Raw genomic sequence first — 19011 nt, forward strand, 5'->3', positions numbered from 1 at the left:
TGATGCTGTAGGAGAAGCTCTGTATCGAAAGGTCAGTTTGAACTGCAAAATCCGCAGTCCAGATTGAGATTGTTGCAAATCTGGACTGCAACCGTAAACTGTACTGCAATCTGGACTGCAACTGTAAACATACATACATACATATACACACACACACACACACACACACATATATAATATCACTAGCTAACTCTCTGGAAGAAAATAAAACTGAACTTTAATGTCCCACCATATGCTCCTTGGAAACTCTATACAGGGTCTCTATGAGCTGGCACCAATTCAAAGGCAATTAACAACAACATGGTTCTTGTTTGACTTTTTTTTTTTTTTCTTTTCTTTTATTGCTTTATATCCTAGTGTCTTCTTGCCTGCATGGTTTCTGCTGAGAAAGCAGAACACAGTCTTATTAATTCTCCTGGGTAGGTAACTTTTTGTTTTTCTCAAACTGCCCTCAGATTGTTTCCTAGTCTTTGGTTTTTAAAAGTTTCAGTGTAATATGTCTTAGTGTTTTTCTTTTGGGGTCTGTCCTGTTTCAAATACATGCAACTTCTTGAATGGCTATCTTTCATGATGTTAAGGAAGTTTTCTTCCAGGAATTCTTGGACAATTTTTTCTATGGCTTTTTTTGTTTCTTCCTGTGCTGAAATTCCAACCACATGTAAGTTATTCCTCTTGTTAGTGTCCTGCATAAATCTTATGCTTTCTTTGGATTTTTTAAATTCTTATTTCTGGTTGTTCTTGTCAAAGATGAATATTGAGAGTTTTGTCTTCAAGCTCACTCATTTGACCTTACAGAGAATCAATTCTATTTCTTTGCCCTTTCAATGTACTATTTCTGAAGTCTTAGGATTAATCTTCTGGCTTTCTAATTTCTGTTTTGTATTGTTTCTAAATTTTCATTTATTTTGTCAGATCGATATTGTAGTGTTTTTTTATTCTGTGCTTTCCTTGATCTGTTTCTTAGTCCGTTGAAGGTACCTACACAGCATTCTTTTGCATTCCTGAACTGATACCATTACTGGTATTTTATTTTCTGACACAATATTTTGGTCACTTGTTTGAGGTACTCTGTCTTGTTTCTTTGTATAGGCTGAAATCGTCTGTTTTCTCTGAGACATTGTGGTGTCATTGTATTTATATTTAATTGATGATTGTATGTTGGTGTGTTCTCAGCACCTATCTCATAGTGGGTTTGGTTTAGACTGGATGAACTTATTTGGCATATTATCTATTTTGTCTGAAATTAATATGCTGTTATTGTTGTTGAACAGACCTGTATAGGGTTTCCGAGGAGCAGCTAGTGAATTTGAACTACTGATCTTGCAGTTCAAACTAACCTTGTGGCCCAGTGCTTTTATTATAGGACTGCACCAGGACTTTGATATTAATATAGTCACTCAAATGTCTTAGTGTGTACACAAAATTCTTCTTCTCATCTTTTCATTTTAAACTATGTCTTTGAATCTATGGTGTGCTACTTCTAGAAAACACCAAAATATATTTCTTTTTAATCTATTCTTTCAATCTCAGTACTTGACTGGAGAGTTTAATCCATTAAATCTAAAGTAATTAAAGATAAGGAACAAATTACAGCTCTCATTTTGCCATTTTTTTGTGTGTATCTATTATAAGTTTCTCTGCCCTTCACGTTCTCTAATATTGCTGTTTTTTGCATTTAATTGATATTTTGTGGTGAAACATTCTGATATTGTTCTAATTTCCTTTTTATATAATTTCTTTGTGGTTACCAAGGGGATTATAGTTGATATCCTAAAATTCCTACAACCTAGTTTAAAGTGATACCAACTTAATTCCAATTGCTTTTAAGTGCCATAACATTTCTATACTACTACTCCCTTTACATGTTATAACAAGTTATATATGACATTTATAATATAAATTAATTGTTTTTAGGCATTTGTCATTTTAAATTATGTAGTGCATAAGAAGCAGAATTGTTGTTGTTGTTGTGATGTGCCGTGGAGTTGGTTCCGACTCATAGCAACCCTATACAGGGTTTCCGAGGCTGTAAATCTTTACGGGAGCAGACCGCCTCATCTTTCTCCGGCGGAACCACTGGTAGTTTCCAACTGCTGACCTTGTGGCTCGCAGCCCAATTCGTAACCACTACGCTACCATTACAAGCTCAAAACACCATAAAACTGGCCCTTTTATTTGCCCATAGAATCATCTTTAGTTGAGATCTTTTTTAATATGCATGACTTTAAGTTACTGTCTGGGTGTTATGTGTTAGGTACCATCTAGTCAGTTCTGACTAATAGTGACCCTATGCACAACAGAATGAAATACTGCCCTGTACTGCACCATCCTCACAACTGTTGCTATGTTTGAGCCCATTGTTACTGCCACTATGTCTATCCATCTCATTGGTGGTTTTCTTTCACTGACCCTCTAATTAACCAAGCATGATGTCCTTCTCTAGATTGGTCCTTCTTAACCACATATCCAAAGTATTTCTTTCTTCTTTTGATGATAACCTGTATCATTCAATATTTTACCCATTGTTGTTGTTGAAGGCTGTCAAGTCACCTCAGAGTCAGAGACCCCATGCACAATAAAGCCCATTGCTGCTGCCAATGTGTCATTCCATTTAATTGTGTGTCTTCTTTTTTTTTTTTTTTTTTTTTTTTGCCGACCCTCTACTTTAGCGAGCACCATGCCCTTATCCAGGGATGGGTCCCTTCTGATAACATGTCTGAAGTATGAAAGAATCATTCAATATTGCAACCAGAGAGTTTTTTTGTTTTTGTTTTTTTTCTTAAATTATTTCACCTTGAGAAATGTTGAACATGTTCTTCCCTTTTGGTTTTCTAACTCCAGGTCTTTGAACATTTGATTTTAGTACTTTACTTGGTTTCTTAAGTTGTCCTTTGAAATTTCCTGGTCAGCGCTTTTACTTCATCATTTCTTCCAGTCTCTTTAGCTTCTGTATGTTTAAGAGCAAGTTTCAGAGTATCTTCTGACATGTAGTTTGGTCTTTTCTTTATTTCCTGTCTTTTTAATTACCTGTTGCTTTCTTCATATATGATGTTCTTGATGTCATCTCACAATTCTTCTAGTCTTTCGTCATTCGAGTCGAATACATCAAATCTGTTCTTATAATGGTCTCTAAATTCAGGTAGCATGCATTTAAGGTCATATTTGGGCTCTTGTGGACTTGTTTTAATTTTCTTCAGTTTCAGCCTGAACTTGCATATGAGCAATTGATGTGGTCTTATTTAGGTTTTTCTACCATCTCTTCTCACAGTTGTAGACAATTTGATTCCTATGCAATCCATCTGGGGATGTCCAGGTATATAAGTACCTTTTATGTTGTTGAGAAGAGGTATTTTCAAGAAATAAGTAATTGGTCTTGTAAAATTCTATCATGCAATCTCCAGCATCCTTTCTATCACTAAGGCCATATTTTCCCACTACTGATCCTTCCTCTTTGTTAACAACTTTCAAATTCCAATCATCAGTAATTGTTAATGCATTTTGATTGCACGTTTAATCAATTTCAGACTGAAGAATTTGGTTACTGTTGTTGTTGTTAGGTGCCATCGAGTCGATACCGACCCATAGCAACCTTATGCACAGCAGAATGAAACACTACCGATCCTGGGCCAACCTCACTACTGTTGCCACACTTGAGTCCATCGATGCTGCCACTTGGCCAATCCATCTCGTTGGGGGTCTTCCTCTTTTTCTCTGACCCTCCACCTTACTAACCATGATATCCTTCTCCAGAGACTGGTCCCTCCTGACAATATGTCCAAAGTATGAGAGACGAAGTTTGGCCATCTTGGCCTCCAAGGAGAATTCTGGCTGCACTTCTTCCAAAATGGATCTATTGGTTCTTTTGGCAGCCCATGGCACTTTCAATATTTTCCTCCAACACCATAACTCAAAAGCATCAATTCTTCTATGGTCTTTATTCACTGTCCAGCTTTCACATGCATACAAAGGGTTCTTTGGGCAAAATATTGTAGAAACCATCCAAAGAAGATGTCTTTCCTTGACTTTGAATCACATGTCAGTTAGTCTTGAGACCTGTGTGACTCCAGGAAACTATCTTCTCAATCCCTGAAGACAAAACAATGCCAAGTCATCTGACTATAGTCTAGGGCTGCAATCATCACTTGTTCATGTATGATCCAAATATTATCTCCAAATTTAGAGGTGTATTCATTAATTATCCCCTCTCCAACTACTATAATTTGCTCATTATTTGGGAAGCTTTATTTTCTCCATTTTCTCATTTTATTTATTATTGTTTAACCATCTTCACAGAAATTACAGGCAGTGGGGTAAGAGAGCCAGTCTATGGTATTTTCAATATTCTTTGCCAGTACCATAATTCACATTAACCGAGTGAATATAAGAAGGACATGCTCATGTTATGTGGGATCTTATAAAATCCAACATCCATTCGTAATGAAGACACTAGGCAAACTAGGAACATGAGAGAAATTCCACAACATAGTAACAGGCATTTATGAAAAAAAAAACAAAAAACGCACAGCTCATATACACAATGGTGGTCAAAAGCAAAAAACAGATGCCACTTTCACTACTGCTATTCATTATTGTACTTGAATTTATATCTAGTGCACTTAGACAAGAAAAAGAATGAAAAGGTCATCAAATAGGACAGGAAGAAATAAAATTATTTCTATTTGCACATGACATGATCTTGCAGAAAAATCCTGAGGAACCCACAATAATCTACTAGAATTAATAAATTAATTCAACAAAGTTGAAGGGTATAAGATTAACATGCAAAAAATCAGTTGTGTTTCTATGTGAACAATCAGCAAATAAAGTTTAAAAAGGAAATTCATTAAAAATAGCATCTATGGCTGCCCATCTTGAGGCTCCCCACAAACAAAGGAAGAATGAGGGGTGCAGGACTGGAAGCCCTGAGCTTATTTAATGCAAGAGGTCAACAAAGCGCCCACTCTTTTGTGTATATCATTCAGTTCCTGTAGAAAATGGATACCCAAAAATGCTCTGCCCTGGCTTAGGGTTGGGAGACAGCTTGAGCAGGGGTGTTAGGAGATGGGCCAGTGGTTCCAGCAGAAGCCAACTCGGCCTCTGGCCCTTACTTGTTTGTCCAGCCCCTCAGTCTCCCTCCTTCCCACCATGCTGTTTGTGCATTTGGGCACCTCTGTTTCCGGCACTCTTCAGTTGTCACTGCAGACAAACACTCCACCCTCCACCTTCCATGTTGCCCACTGCTGCAGGCCTGTTGCTATAGAGCCTACTTGTATGTCAATAAACAACAGCTGAAGCAAAAAAATAAATAAATAAAAAGCATCTAAAAGAAGAAAATATTTAGGAAAAATGTAACCAAGAAGGTAAAAGACTTGTACAATGAACATATAAACATTGCTGAAAGAAATTAAATACCTAAATAAATGCAAAGACGCTCCATGTTAATGATTGGAAGATGTAATATTGCTAAGATGTCAATACTATGCAAAGCAATCTACCCACCCAATGCAGTACCATAGAGTTGATTTTGTCTCAGTGATCCTATAGGACAGGGTACAACTTCCTCACAGGGTTTCCAAGGTCGTGAATCTTTATAGAAGCACACCATTGTGTCCATAGAGTGGCTGGTTGGTTCAAACCACTGACTTTTCAGTTAACAGCCAAGGACGTTAACTACTGTATCACCAGGGTTCCCTAAGCAATCTACAGAATCAACAAAATTTGTATCAATATCCCAAGAGCTTTTTACAGAAATGGAAAAGTCAACACTATAGCATTGCAATGGCCTCTGAATAGTCAAAACAACTTTGAAAAAGAACAACAAAGTTGGGCAACTCATTCTATCCTATTTCAACACTTACAATAGAGTAGAGTAATCAAAACAATTCTATAAACCTATATGTCTACAGACAGTTGATTTTCAGTAAGAGTTTCAAGTACGTTCAATATGAAAAGAATAGTGTCTTCAATAAATGATAAAAAGCAACTGGATTTCCACTTGGAAAATAGTGAAATTGATCCTGGACCTCACACCATATAGAAAAAATGTACTCCGAGTGATTCAACAACCTAACATAAATGATAAATCCATAAAATTATTGTAAGAAAACAGAACAATAAATCCTCATGAGCATGGAAGTAGCAATTAATTCTTAGCTTTAACACCAAAAATATGACAACATAAGAAAAAAAGAAAGAAATTGGATATAAGCACAACTGAAAACTTTGTGCCTTAAACAACACTATCAAGCACTGTAGGATAAGCACTGGACTGCTAACCACAAAGTCAGCAGGTCAAAACCACTAACTGCTCCATAGGTGAAAGATGGAAACCTTGTATGGGGTCACTTTGAGTAGGAATCAACTCAATGGCAATGGAATGGAGAAAGTTGAAAGACGACTTACACAATAGAGATAATTATTTGAAAACCATATATCTGACAAGGGTTTAATATAATCAAGAATATTATAAAGAATTCTTACAAGTCAACCTCAAAATGGCTAGCAACCCAATTTAAAAATGGACAAAGAATTTGAGTTGACACTGTTCAAAAGAAGATTTACAAATGGCCAGCAAACACATGAAAAAATGTTTAACATCATTTGTCACTTAGGAAATGCAAATCAAAGTCAAAATTAAATGCTAGTTTACACTCACTGAGATGGCTATTAAAAAACAAAATAAAACAGAAAATAATAAGTGCTGTAATGAGAATGGAGAAATTAAAACTCTCTTGCTTTACTGGTGGAATGTGAAATGATCTAACCAAGGGAGACAACTGTTTGCCAGTTCCTCAAAAAAGTATACATAGAATTACTATATGATGCTGCAATTTACTCCTATTTGAAAATGGCTATTCAAATAAATAAATGTACGTGAGTATTTATAGCAGCATTTCCCACAATGCTTCAAAGGTGGAAACAACCCAAATGTCCATTAACTAATTAATTAATAAGCAAAATGAATAAGCATACTATTCATGGCCAAATACTATGCCATTGTTATAGTCATTGTACAGAATGAAGTATTGATAAATGCTACAACATAGGGGAATCTTAAAAGCATGCTAAGTGACAGAATCTAGACACAAAATGTTACATATTGTATGGTTCTCTTTATAAACAAATATCCTTAATATGTAAATCTATAAAATAGGAAGCAAACTAGTGGTTTCCAAGTGCTGGGAAGAAGGAAAATTGGTATGCTTAATGGATATGTGATTTCCTCATGATATGGTAAAAACATTTTGAAACTAGAGACAGGTGATGATTGAAAAATATTGTGAATGTGATAAATGTCACTGAGTTGTACGCTTTTAAAAGGTCAACTACATGTTCTAGGAATTTTATCTCAATAACAAATAATGCACATAAATAATACTAAAGTCATCAACATTAACATCAACAAAATTACCATGGAGAATAATTTCTTCCAAATCTCACTTTCTTCAAAAAGTTTTTATTGTAAGAAGAAAATAAAATTAGGTTAAAATGAAAAACTACAATCTGTACAATTTGAATAATATTTCCTTGTCTCCTTTCTGGTCTCTTTTAGATTATGTCTGGCCACTACCAAGATATTTGTGCCCCGTCTGGATTGCTTTAGATGTTTTATTTTCAACAGCGTCCATCATGCACCTCTGCGCTATCTCGCTGGATCGGTATGTAGCAATACGTAATCCTATTGAGCATAGCCGTTTCAATTCGCGGACTAAGGCCATCATGAAGATTGCTATAGTTTGGGCAATTTCAATAGGTAATTAATAACTTTCTTGGCCATAAGAATTGCAGCGGCTATGCTCAATACTTTCGGATTATGTACTGTGAACAACGTACAGACGTCGACTGGTAACATTTGCGTTTAATCGGGATTTTCTCTAATTAATAATTAATTATTCTTAACCTATTTATCTGATATTTAGGTTAACAATAATGAAAGGAATGTAATCTATCTGACTATACAAGCGCAAAGTTTCTATTTATACTACTCATTATTATATGCCTCAATATGCCAATGAGTTCTGCAACACAGACAACAAAACATTTGAGATATTTAAAACACTTTGAAAATGAAAACAATATATGACAAGTTTTAAATTGAAAAAACAATTATATCATTAAAAAGAAACACCTATCCTGGAACATCAAATTTTAATCATTCTATTCTAATTTCATATCCTCTTCATTGGAAAATTTATTAGTATAATCTGAATATGTCTAAATACATGCTACGAATGAAGCTAAAACTTCTATTTCCTCTGTTTTAAATGTCTTCTTAGACTTTGGTTATACAGAGACAAAGCAGTTATTAACTTTTTTAAAGATCTATTGTTGCAACAGAGAGAAATAATGACCGATTTGCTTATAAGATTTGAGATATTCAGAATTGGCTTAACAATACTACTGTTAAAGTAATATAACCAACAGGATTGTGAGGGTTTTTACAACCCATTTTATTTCACTTTCATTTGGAGATTATGTGTGTTTTAAGGAATTTCCCTTTAAACATGTTTTTGAGAAACATTCAGGTAAAATGAACAGCAAGATCAAGACCTTTATACATTCTTTACTGATATCATCTAAAGATTTTGACTCTGCCTTTATTGGTCAAATAAACTTAAGTCTTAAGATTTTTCTTTTGTGTGTGTGTGTGTGTGTGTGTGTGTGTGTGTGTATCATAAGAGGAGCACCTGCTATTATGGTACTTACAAAGAAAATATGCAAATAAATAAGAACTTTAGAGATAGTCACTTCCAGTAATAACACTAATTTGCAATGACACTTGTGTTACAGACAACTAAAAATGTGGAGCAAATATTAAAATTATTTTAAAGCTAATATGATAATGAGGGCCTATTGTACCAAAATCAGAAAAAGATAAAACCCCAGAAAAATGATCATGATTTTTGGATCACTTTGCTAATGATATATTTGCAAAGTTAAATATGTAACTGAGAAGCTCATTTCACAACCTCACAAAGCAAAAGAGGGACAAAATAGGAATATAGGAATACAAAGTCTGAGAAGTGTCAATAGACTTGAATTTAAGTCCTGGTATGGTGCTGTAGGAAAAGCACTGGACAGAAAAATCAGTTTGCACCCATCTTCTGCTCATCAGAAACTCTATGCAGAGTCACCATGAGTTGGAACTGACTCAATGACACTTAGCAACAACAATAACAACATTGCAAAGATGAGCACAATAGAAATAAGGATGCTGTTGTTGTTAAAGTGCTGTCAAGTCGGTTCCGACTTAAAGCGACCCTGTATAGGGTTTCTGAGGAGCAGCTGATGAGTTTGAACCATTGACATTGCGGTTCAAAACAACCTTGCAGTGCAGTGTATTATCCCACAGCGCCATACCAGGACTCCGGAATAAGGATGGACAAAAATTCCATGGCACATAACAACAACAACAATGTGGCATTTAACATGGATTCCTGGTGTGGCACTGTAGGGTCAGCACTCTTCTGCAAAGCACAAGGTTGCAGTTCAAATCTACCAGCTGCTCCTTGGTAAACTCTGTACAGGGTCAACAACAACCATCATGGTATTCAGCTCTGGTTCAAGTCATGCCTGCAACTGAAAAAAAGTCTAGAACTTTGAAATTGGAAAAAGGTAATCTCATTATTATTAATTTCTCCAAATTTCTGGAAGAAACAAAAAAATCTAAATCCTAGGTCTCAAAGTATTTCTTTCAATAATTTCCAAATGCCACAATTTTCTCACAATAATAAACAGACATAAAGAAGCAAGTTAATATTAACCAGATTGTTGTTGTTGTTAAGTGCCATCGAGTCAGTTCCAACCAAAGCAACCCTCCCTGTATAGTGTTTCCAAAGAGCAGCTGGTGAGCTTGAACTGCCGAGTTTGCAGTTCAAACCGGCTTTGCAGTCCAACGTATTAACCCACTGCATCACACTAGGACTCCATGAACCAGACACAGCAGAGTAAATAATAATACTAATTAACCAACAGGCACTCCAGATAGTAGAATTATCAGATACAGACTCTGTAAAATAAGCACTGGACTTATAACCACAAGATTAATGGCTGAGGCCCACTAGCTGCTTTGAAGGAGAAAGATGAAGCTTTCTGCTCCCCCAAAGATTTACAGCCTCAGAAACACTATGAGTTGCTATGAGTTGTAACCAACTCCATGGCTTTTAACAACAACTGGAAATTAAACACTGAACTCAAATATTTCAGCAAAAAACCGAAAACTATAAAGAGTGTCACTGAAGATTTGACAAACTAAACAATTTCTAACTAAATGTACATTTACTTTATTATACATAAGTAAAGGAAAAATTACAGGAGATGGGTGAAAAGAAACTGTGATGAATGAAGCATGAAGAACAGTAATAATAGATTGTTGTTTTTAAGTGCCATAGAGTCGGTTCCGACACATAGCAACCCTGTATAGGGTTACCAAGGAGTAGCTGGTGAGCTTAAACCATCGACCTTGTTGTTCAAACCGGCTTTGCAGTCTAACACATTAATCCACAGCGCCACGTTAGAGCATACAATATAAACAGAATAATAGACTCAGTATAAATGACAAGAGCTCCACAAGGAGAATGGCAGAGAGCAATATTTGAAGAAATAATGGCTTTTTAGAATTCATTAAATAAAACTCCAATTCTCACATTTAAAGAGTCCAACAAGTATCAAACAGAATCAATAAAGAGAAATCAACATCTAGACCCATCATAGGGAGCACGGTGGCTCCGTATGATAAGCACTGGACTGTGAACCAAAAGGTCCATGGTTCAAGCCTCCCAGTCACTCCATGGGAGAAAGATGAGGCTTTCTGCCTCAGAAACCCAGTACAAGGTCGCTATGAGTCGTTACCGACTCTACAGCACTTAACAACAATAACAGACCCATCATAACGAAATTGCAGAAACAAAAATTTAATATGTACATTAACATAGAAGAAAAATGAAAAATAAAAAGAGCATTTTCAATGATGCAATGATAAGTTTGACAAATACTTTCTCATCAGCAACACTGAAAGCCAGATGATGGTACAATAATAAACGTCAATGTGCTCTTAGAAATGAATGACAAACTAGAATTATATACCCAGCAAAATTATAGGCAGAATAGACACATCATCAGACAAGCAAATGCAGACAGAACATACCAAAAAGCAGATTCATACTTAAAGAAATATTAAAGAGTGTTCTTAAAGAATAGAAAAATGGCCAGACATGGAAAGTTGGAGATGCAGGAAATAATTAAGAGCAATGAAAATTGTAAATGTATGATTAGATCTAAACAAACACTGTCTTTACTAAGCAATAATAATACTGTCTTCTGGTTCTTAGGCTATTTATGGAATTAAACACAAAAACTGGCATTTATTTAAGTAAAATGCATTGAAAATAAGCTTCTTTAATTATCCAGGGAAAAGGTGAAAATAAGATCTAATATTAAACTTTGATGACTATCTTAGTTATCTAGCACTACTAAGACAGGAATACCACAATACAAACAGAAATTTATTCTCTCACAGTTTGGGAGGTTAGAAGTCCAAATCCATAGCAACTCTGGAAAAAAGGTCCTTGTCTCTTTCAGTATCTGTAAACCCAGCATTCCTTGGAGATCTTCATGTGTCTTGTAATCAAACATTTCCTCAATCTAGAAATTCACAATGCAAGGACCCCAGGCCCAAAGAGCACACTCCTTTCCAGTTTATTCTTTCTTGTTAGTAGTAGATCCCCCTTGTCTACTCATTTCTCCCTTCTTTTATCTCTTGTAAGATAAAAGGTATTGATTGCAGGTCACACTCCTACACAAAGAATAACTAGGTACACATTCAAAGGGAACTAAAGAATAACTGGGTACACATTTAAAGATAATCACTAATAAAACAGAAAATCAGCGGTTAATTTCCAAATTACAGAAAAATACTGTAGGTCAATAAAGCAAATACAAAGGAAAACAACAAAGAGGGTATAGCTCAGTGGTAGAGCATATGACTGCAAAGGGAGACAATAAAAGAAATAGAACACAGATCAGGTGGCAAACATATAAAAAAAACAGCAAAAACAACAGCGTTAAAAACAAATATATTCATAATTCTCTTAAATATAAATGGGCTAAATATTTTAAGACTGTCAGACAAGATTTGAAGAAAAAAAAAGACCTCAAACTTATTTTTTACTGGAGATATACATATAGCATTAAAGAAAATTTAAATATAGGAAAAGATATTCTCCATAAATACTAAACAACATAAAAGTGGTATGCCATATTAATATTTGTCAGGATAAACTTAGACAAAAAGAAAGTAACAAGATGTCCTCATAAATAAAGGCTTAATTCAGCTGGAAAGCATACTATTATGAATCTGTATATATTTAATAATCTCAACATAAGCAAAAATTGACATAGCTACAAAGACAAATCTACAATAATGATGTAAGATTTTAGCATACCTTCCTCAGTGACTATATAAGCACAATTAACAAACCTGAATTTATTGACAGCAACTGAAAAATGTATATTCCCATCAATTATCCTAAAAATATTTTGCAAAATTGACCATAAACATGACCATGAATATAAGTAAAAGGGATTGGAAATAACATTATTCCACTGTCTAAGAGAAAGAGCATATCTTGTTCATAAATTAATTCTCAACAAAATTCAAAGGATTACAAATGCTCAGTATATGTTGTTTTGAAATGAAAGAAAATGAGACAGAAATGGGAATGTCTTGTTTTGAAGCCAACTCATAGTGACCTTATGTTTAACAATGAAATGTTGCCTATTCCTGAGCCATCCTCATAACCATTATTGTGTTTGAGCCCATTGTTGGTGACACTGTGCCCATTCATATCAATAAGGGTCTCTCTCTCACTGACCCTCTACTTTACCAAACAGGATATCTTTCTCCAGTGACTGGTGCTGTCTGATGACATGTCCAAGAGAGCAAGATGAAATCTTTGATTGTAAAGAACATTCTGCCTATACTTTTTCCAAGACAGCTTTATTCGATCTACAGGCAGTTCATGATATTTTCAATATTCTTCCTCAACACAATTCAAATGAACAAATTCTTCTTTAATCTTCCTTCTTCATTGTCTTGTATTCACATGCATATGAAGCAATTAAAAAGTTGATCGCTTGCTTGGGTCAGGCTCACCATAGCCATAAAAGTGACATCTCTAGTTTTAAACTTTTTAAAGAGGTCTTTTGAGATATATTTGTCCAATTACTTGACAGCTATTTCCATAGGCATTGGCTGTTGATCCAAGAAGAATGAAATCCTTGACAGCTTCACTTAATCATTTATCATATTTTTCATTGGTCCAGTTGTAAGGATTTTCATTTTCTTTATGTTCAGGTGTAATCCATAATGATGACTGTAGTCTTTGATCTTCACCAGTAAATGCTTCAAGTCATTTTCACACTTTTGGCAAACAAGGTTGTGTCATTTTCTTGTTTCAGGTTTTTAGTTAGTCTTCCTCCAATTGTGATGCTATGTTCTTCTGCATACAGTCCAGTTACTGTTTCCCAACAAGTGTTGACCTAACGCTTTCAGCATTTATTGATGATACTTCTCTTATTCATTCAAAACTAAGATGAATGTAAAATGGTAATTTTTGTCGTTTTCTAATTCTTTCTACCTTTATTAGTTGGGTTTTTCTTCTACTCATTGTCTGTTATTTTTTAACCAGTAGAAATGCATGGATTCTTCTACACTCAATGTAATATAATTCATTACTATCCTTAATTATTCTGATGCTCTAATTGTCTTAAATTTGTCTGGTGAGAATACCTTTTGATATGTCCCATAAGTTTTTGAACACTTTCTCAATTCTTGGCATAAAGTTACTTTCCATGCCCTAGACCTAAAACCAGCCGTTTCTTTCATGGAATCCTTGCTCCTTTCAGAGGGTATTGTTTTATAAACCAAGGTATGGAAGCTTGTTGTTACATACCAGCAAGCTAGTTCTGACTCATAAAGACCCTGTGCACAACATAGAAAAACACTTTGCAGTCTTGCGCCATCCTCAGTCATTGTTATACTTTGAACATTCTATGCAGCCATTGTGTCAATCCATCTCATTGAAGGTCTTCTTCTGTTTTGTTGACCCTATAATCTTCCAAGCATGATGTTCTCTCCAAGAACTGGTCCCTTCTGATTGTAGTCCAAAGTACAAGAGACAAAATCTCACCAATCTCACTTCTAAAGAGAATTCTGACTATACATCTTCCAAGACAGATTTGTTTATCCTTCTGACATTTCTTGGTATATTCAATATTCTTCACCAACACCATAATCTGCTCATATAATTTCTTATATATATCTATGCCTTTAATGCAATGCATAAACACAAGATTCTCCCTCTAGTTATCCAATCGCAATTTTTTATTATTTTACCTTACAGTGAGTACCCTGGTTCTCCAAAGCATCAATATATTCATTCATTTTATAAATCTTAAATATAACAAATTAACACCTGAATTGATATTCCTATACACTACCCATAAATAGATGTTATGTTTGAAATTGCTTTGCAATTTTTTAAGAATGTTTCCAATTGAGGGCATATAGTCCAATTATTATGCTTCAAGTGACTATATTCTTTTTGTTTTGTCTCCCTTTGGTTGTGGTTTTTTTGTCAATTCTTATACAGTTGTGTGTTTTGGGGTTTGTTGTTGTTGTTGTTTCTGCATTTATTCAATGTTGATTTCTCAAAACTTGTTTGCTTTATTTTTTAATATGCCAAACATTAATATAGTGTTCCGAAAGTCAAAGCATTGCTTCTATCGCCAAGGCCATATTTTACAATTACTGATCCTTCCTCTTTGTTTCCAACCTTTGCATTCCAGTCCACAGTAATTATCAATACATCTTGATTGCATGTTTGATCAGTTTCAGACTGAAGAAGTCAGTAGAATTCAATTTCATCATTACTGGCTTTAGCTGTTGGTGAGTCAATTTGAATAATAGTGGTATTAACTGGTCTTCATTCTAGGCATATGGATATTATCGTATCACAGACAGTGTTGTACTTCAACCCTTACATATTACATATAAGTACCTTTAGTAACTTAGTTTCCTAAATGTTCTCCATGCATTCTATGCATGTGCATGTTATTTACACGAATGGATTATATGTGAATAAATACAGGATATATGTCAATATCACAACCAATCTCATTAGAAAAGTCTTAAATATTGGAAAGGTATCCAGTTCCCAGGAGTAAACACAATTTTTCCAATGTTCTAATACTCACTTGAAACTTTGAATTTTATCAATGGCAGCAAATACTATCAGTTTTGTTTATATTTAGTTGACAGGCTTTTTATCTGTTTTTTTTTTATGAAAATGTCTGCCAAAATATCCATGTCTGAATAGCTCCAATTTGTGGATCAATACTGCAAATAAAATTGTTATTGAAAAAAAAAGTGTCTAGTTCATCTTGCAACTATCACAATTGCACAAGTGTTTTTTTTTTTCTCAAATCAATCAACTTTTTTTCTCATGCTTGTTCTTTATTGTTGAGAACTACACAGAAAACGTACACCAATTCAACTGTTTCTACAAGTAAAATTCCGTGAAAAGCACCCATCTTATTTCAAAATGTGACAGAAGTGCTTTAGGCATCATTCCCATTTCTTTCCAACGTAGATTGTTCAAAAGACCTTTATGCAAGGATTAAAATTTAATAAAATTAATATTTTTCACTGCTTCATCAATGATATGCCTTTTTCTCCTGCAATTGTGTGGCAATGACGAATATAATTTACTGTCATTGGCTTGATTCAAGGTAAGATGCCAGCACTTTTACCTACTATTACTTTTGGTTCATAAGTACAATTGACAACTGCAGATAACAATTTAATGTCAATATAAAGTGGTTTTGACTTTATGGAAAGAGTTTCAGAGATGACCAGATGTCCTAGGACTGCACTTTAAGAACTATGTTTCCAATTCTTCCTTCTCCTATAACATTCGATATTCTTTCTCCTTTTGCCCGGTGTGACATCGTTTCCTTTGGTTTCCTTTTCTTCTATTTTATGGTCTGTTGCTAGTCATCTTTTCATTTTCTTCTTTATCCTTATTCTTCCTATACTGCTCTCCTGGCTCACCTCACCCACAAAAATAACTAAAATCTAGATACTGATGACTCTCAAGCATTACTATTTATTTCTAGACAGATCTCTACCTTAAGCTATACAAAGGTATTGAGATAAGTGATGGACACATATCTTCTTTTTGTTTTCTTTACATTGAGGTGCAATCCATACTGAAGGCTGTGGTCTTTGATCTTCATCAGTATTTCAAGCCCGCTTTGCTTTCAGCAAGGAAAGGTGTATCATCTGCATATCACAAGTTGTTAATGAGTCTTCCTCCAATCCTGATGCCACATTCTTCTCCATATAATCCAGCTTCCCTGATTGTTTGCTCAGCATACAGATTGAATAAAATGGTGAAATGATACAAGCCTGGCACATATTTTTCCTTATTTTAAATCTCTCAGTATCCCCTAGTTTGGTTCGAATGACTGCCTCTTAGTATATGTACAGGTTCTTCATGAACACAACTTAGTGTGCTGGAATACCCAATCTTTCTACTGCTATCCATAGTTCATCATGGTTTACACATTTGAAAAACTTTGCATAGTCAATAAAGCAGAAATAAACATCATTCTGGTATTCTCTGCTATCAGTCAAGATCCATCGGACGTCAGCAATGATATTCCCAGTTCCATGGCCCCTTCTAAATCTGTCTTGAATTCCTGTCAGTTCCCTGTCGATGTTCTGTTGTAGCTGTTGTTTTAATAATTTTCAGCAAAATTTTACTTACATATTGTATTAATTACATTGTTAGATGATTTCCTATTCTGTTTGGGTTACTTCTCTTTGGAATGGGCACAAATATGCATCTCTTCCAATCGATTGGCCAGGTAGCCGTCTCCCAAATTTCATGGCATAGGTGAGTGAGTGCTTCCAGTGTTGCATCAGTTTGTTGAAAGATTTCAATTTATATTCCATCAATTCCCGGAGCCTTATTCTTTACCAATGCCTTCAGTGCAGCTTGGACTTCTTCCTTCAGTATCATTGGTTCTTGATCATATGCTACCTTTTGAAATGGTTGAACACAAACCATTTCTTTTTGATAGAGTGACTCTATTCCTTAAATCTTATACGTCTTCCTTATTCAATAAACAACTTTCACAGGCATAGGATTAAAAATATCACGGCTTAGGTCAGGAGCACCTTGATCCTCAAACTGCCATCTGTTTTAAAAAGAACTTTTGCAGCAGATTTCCCTAATGCAATAATATATCATTTGATTTCTTGACTGACACTTCTGTGAGTGTTAATTTTGGATTTAAGCAAAACAAAGTCTTTGACAACTTCTGTCTTTTTTCCATTTATCATGTTATTTATTGATCCACTTGTAAAGATCTTTGTTTTCTTGGCATTGAGATGTAATGTGCACTGAATACTGTTATCTTTCATCTTCATCAGCATTTCAAGTCCTCTTCATTTTCAGGAAGCAAGATTGTGTTATCTGAATCTTGCAGGTTGTTAATTAGTCTTCCTTCAGTCCTGATGCCACAACCTTCTTCATAAAAATCTAGCTTTATATAATCTATCTTCTGTGTTTTGTTGTTGTTGTTGTTGTTGTTAAGTGATGTCAGGCTGATTCTAACCCATAGTGACCCTCTATAGGGTTTCCAAGGAGCAGCTGGTGAGCTTGAACCAACAACCTTGCACTTCAAATCACTTTGCAGTCTGACACATGTGCCCACAGCACCACACCAAGACTCCATCTTATGTGTGTAGTGGGATGATTACAGGATTTTTGTACTTTGTTCAGATAGCATAGTAATTAAATCATTTTTTAAAGAACAGCCATCTTGGATTACTAAGATTCCCATTTGGTTATAGGGTTTTTTATTCCAATATCATTGGATTTGGGGGCATAGTATTTTAGTTAGATATTCTAATAAGAGACACAGCTTTGCCATATCCCTTTATTTGGTAGTGTCCTTGTCCAGTTTTGGCACCAAGGTTATGTGAATATCATAAAATGAGTTTAAAACTATGCTTATCTAAGTTTGTATAAAATAGTATATTATCTTCTTTAAATGCTTGGAATAATTGCAGTCACCCTAGCCTGCAGATGTGTATGTGGACGCATAGAAAATTCTTAATTATAGATTCAATTGCATCATGAATAAAAAATGTCAACATTCCTTTTCATGCCAATTTTCATATTGAGCTTTTTATCTAAAGTTTTAAATGTATTGCTAAAAAGTATAATAGCCTAACATCACTCTTTTAATGTCTATATGATCTGTTTTAACGTCCTCTGTCACATTCCTGAATATAGTAATCTATGTTTTATTTTTTTCTTGTATCATTTTACTAGGAATTTAAAATTTTTATTAGAATTCTCCACAAAATACCTTTTCATGTCAACAATTTTCTGCAATGTTAGTCTAATTACTATGTCATTGAAATTTGCTCTTATCTTTATTATGTCCTTCCTTCTGTTTGTTGTTGTTAAGTGGCCTCAAGTCAGTTCCGACTCATAGCGACCCTGTATAGGATTTCTGAGTAGTAGCTGGTGAGTTTGAACTACCAACCTTGTGGTTCAAACTGACCTTGTGGTCCAGCGCATTATCCTGCAGCACCACACCAGGGTTTTAATTTGCTCTTTTAAAATTTTCTAAACATAAAGCTCTCATTTGTTACTTTGGACCTTTTATATTTTCTAATATAAACATCTGGTAGCGTAGTGGTTACGAATCGGGCTGTAAGCCGCAAGGTCAGCAGTTGGAAACTACCAGCGGTTCCGCGGGAGAAAGATGAGGCGGTCTGCTCCCGTAAAGATTTACAGCCTCGGAAACCCTGTGTAGGGTCGCTATGAGTCGGCACCGACTCCACAGCACACAACAACAACAACAACAATATAAACATCGATATCTTAGGCATTAGTGAGCTGAAATGGACTGGTATTGGCCATTTTGAATCTG

The 19011-nt window shown here is 34.9% G+C and overlaps 1 protein-coding gene across 1 annotated transcript in view; it reads left to right on the forward strand.

The window, feature by feature from the left end:
- The window catches only part of HTR2C (5-hydroxytryptamine (serotonin) receptor 2C, G protein-coupled), a 147306-nt gene that overhangs the window by 113785 nt on the left and 14510 nt on the right, over positions 1-19011 (forward strand). The window contains exon 3 of the mRNA XM_006873803.1: positions 7553-7753. Coding sequence (XP_006873865.1) covers positions 7553-7753 — 201 coding nt within the window. The remainder of the gene's footprint in view (positions 1-7552; positions 7754-19011) is intronic.

This window comes from Chrysochloris asiatica, unplaced genomic scaffold (genome assembly GCF_000296735.1).
Source record: "Chrysochloris asiatica unplaced genomic scaffold, ChrAsi1.0 scaffold00255, whole genome shotgun sequence".
Lineage (NCBI taxonomy): Eukaryota > Metazoa > Chordata > Mammalia > Afrosoricida > Chrysochloridae > Chrysochloris > Chrysochloris asiatica.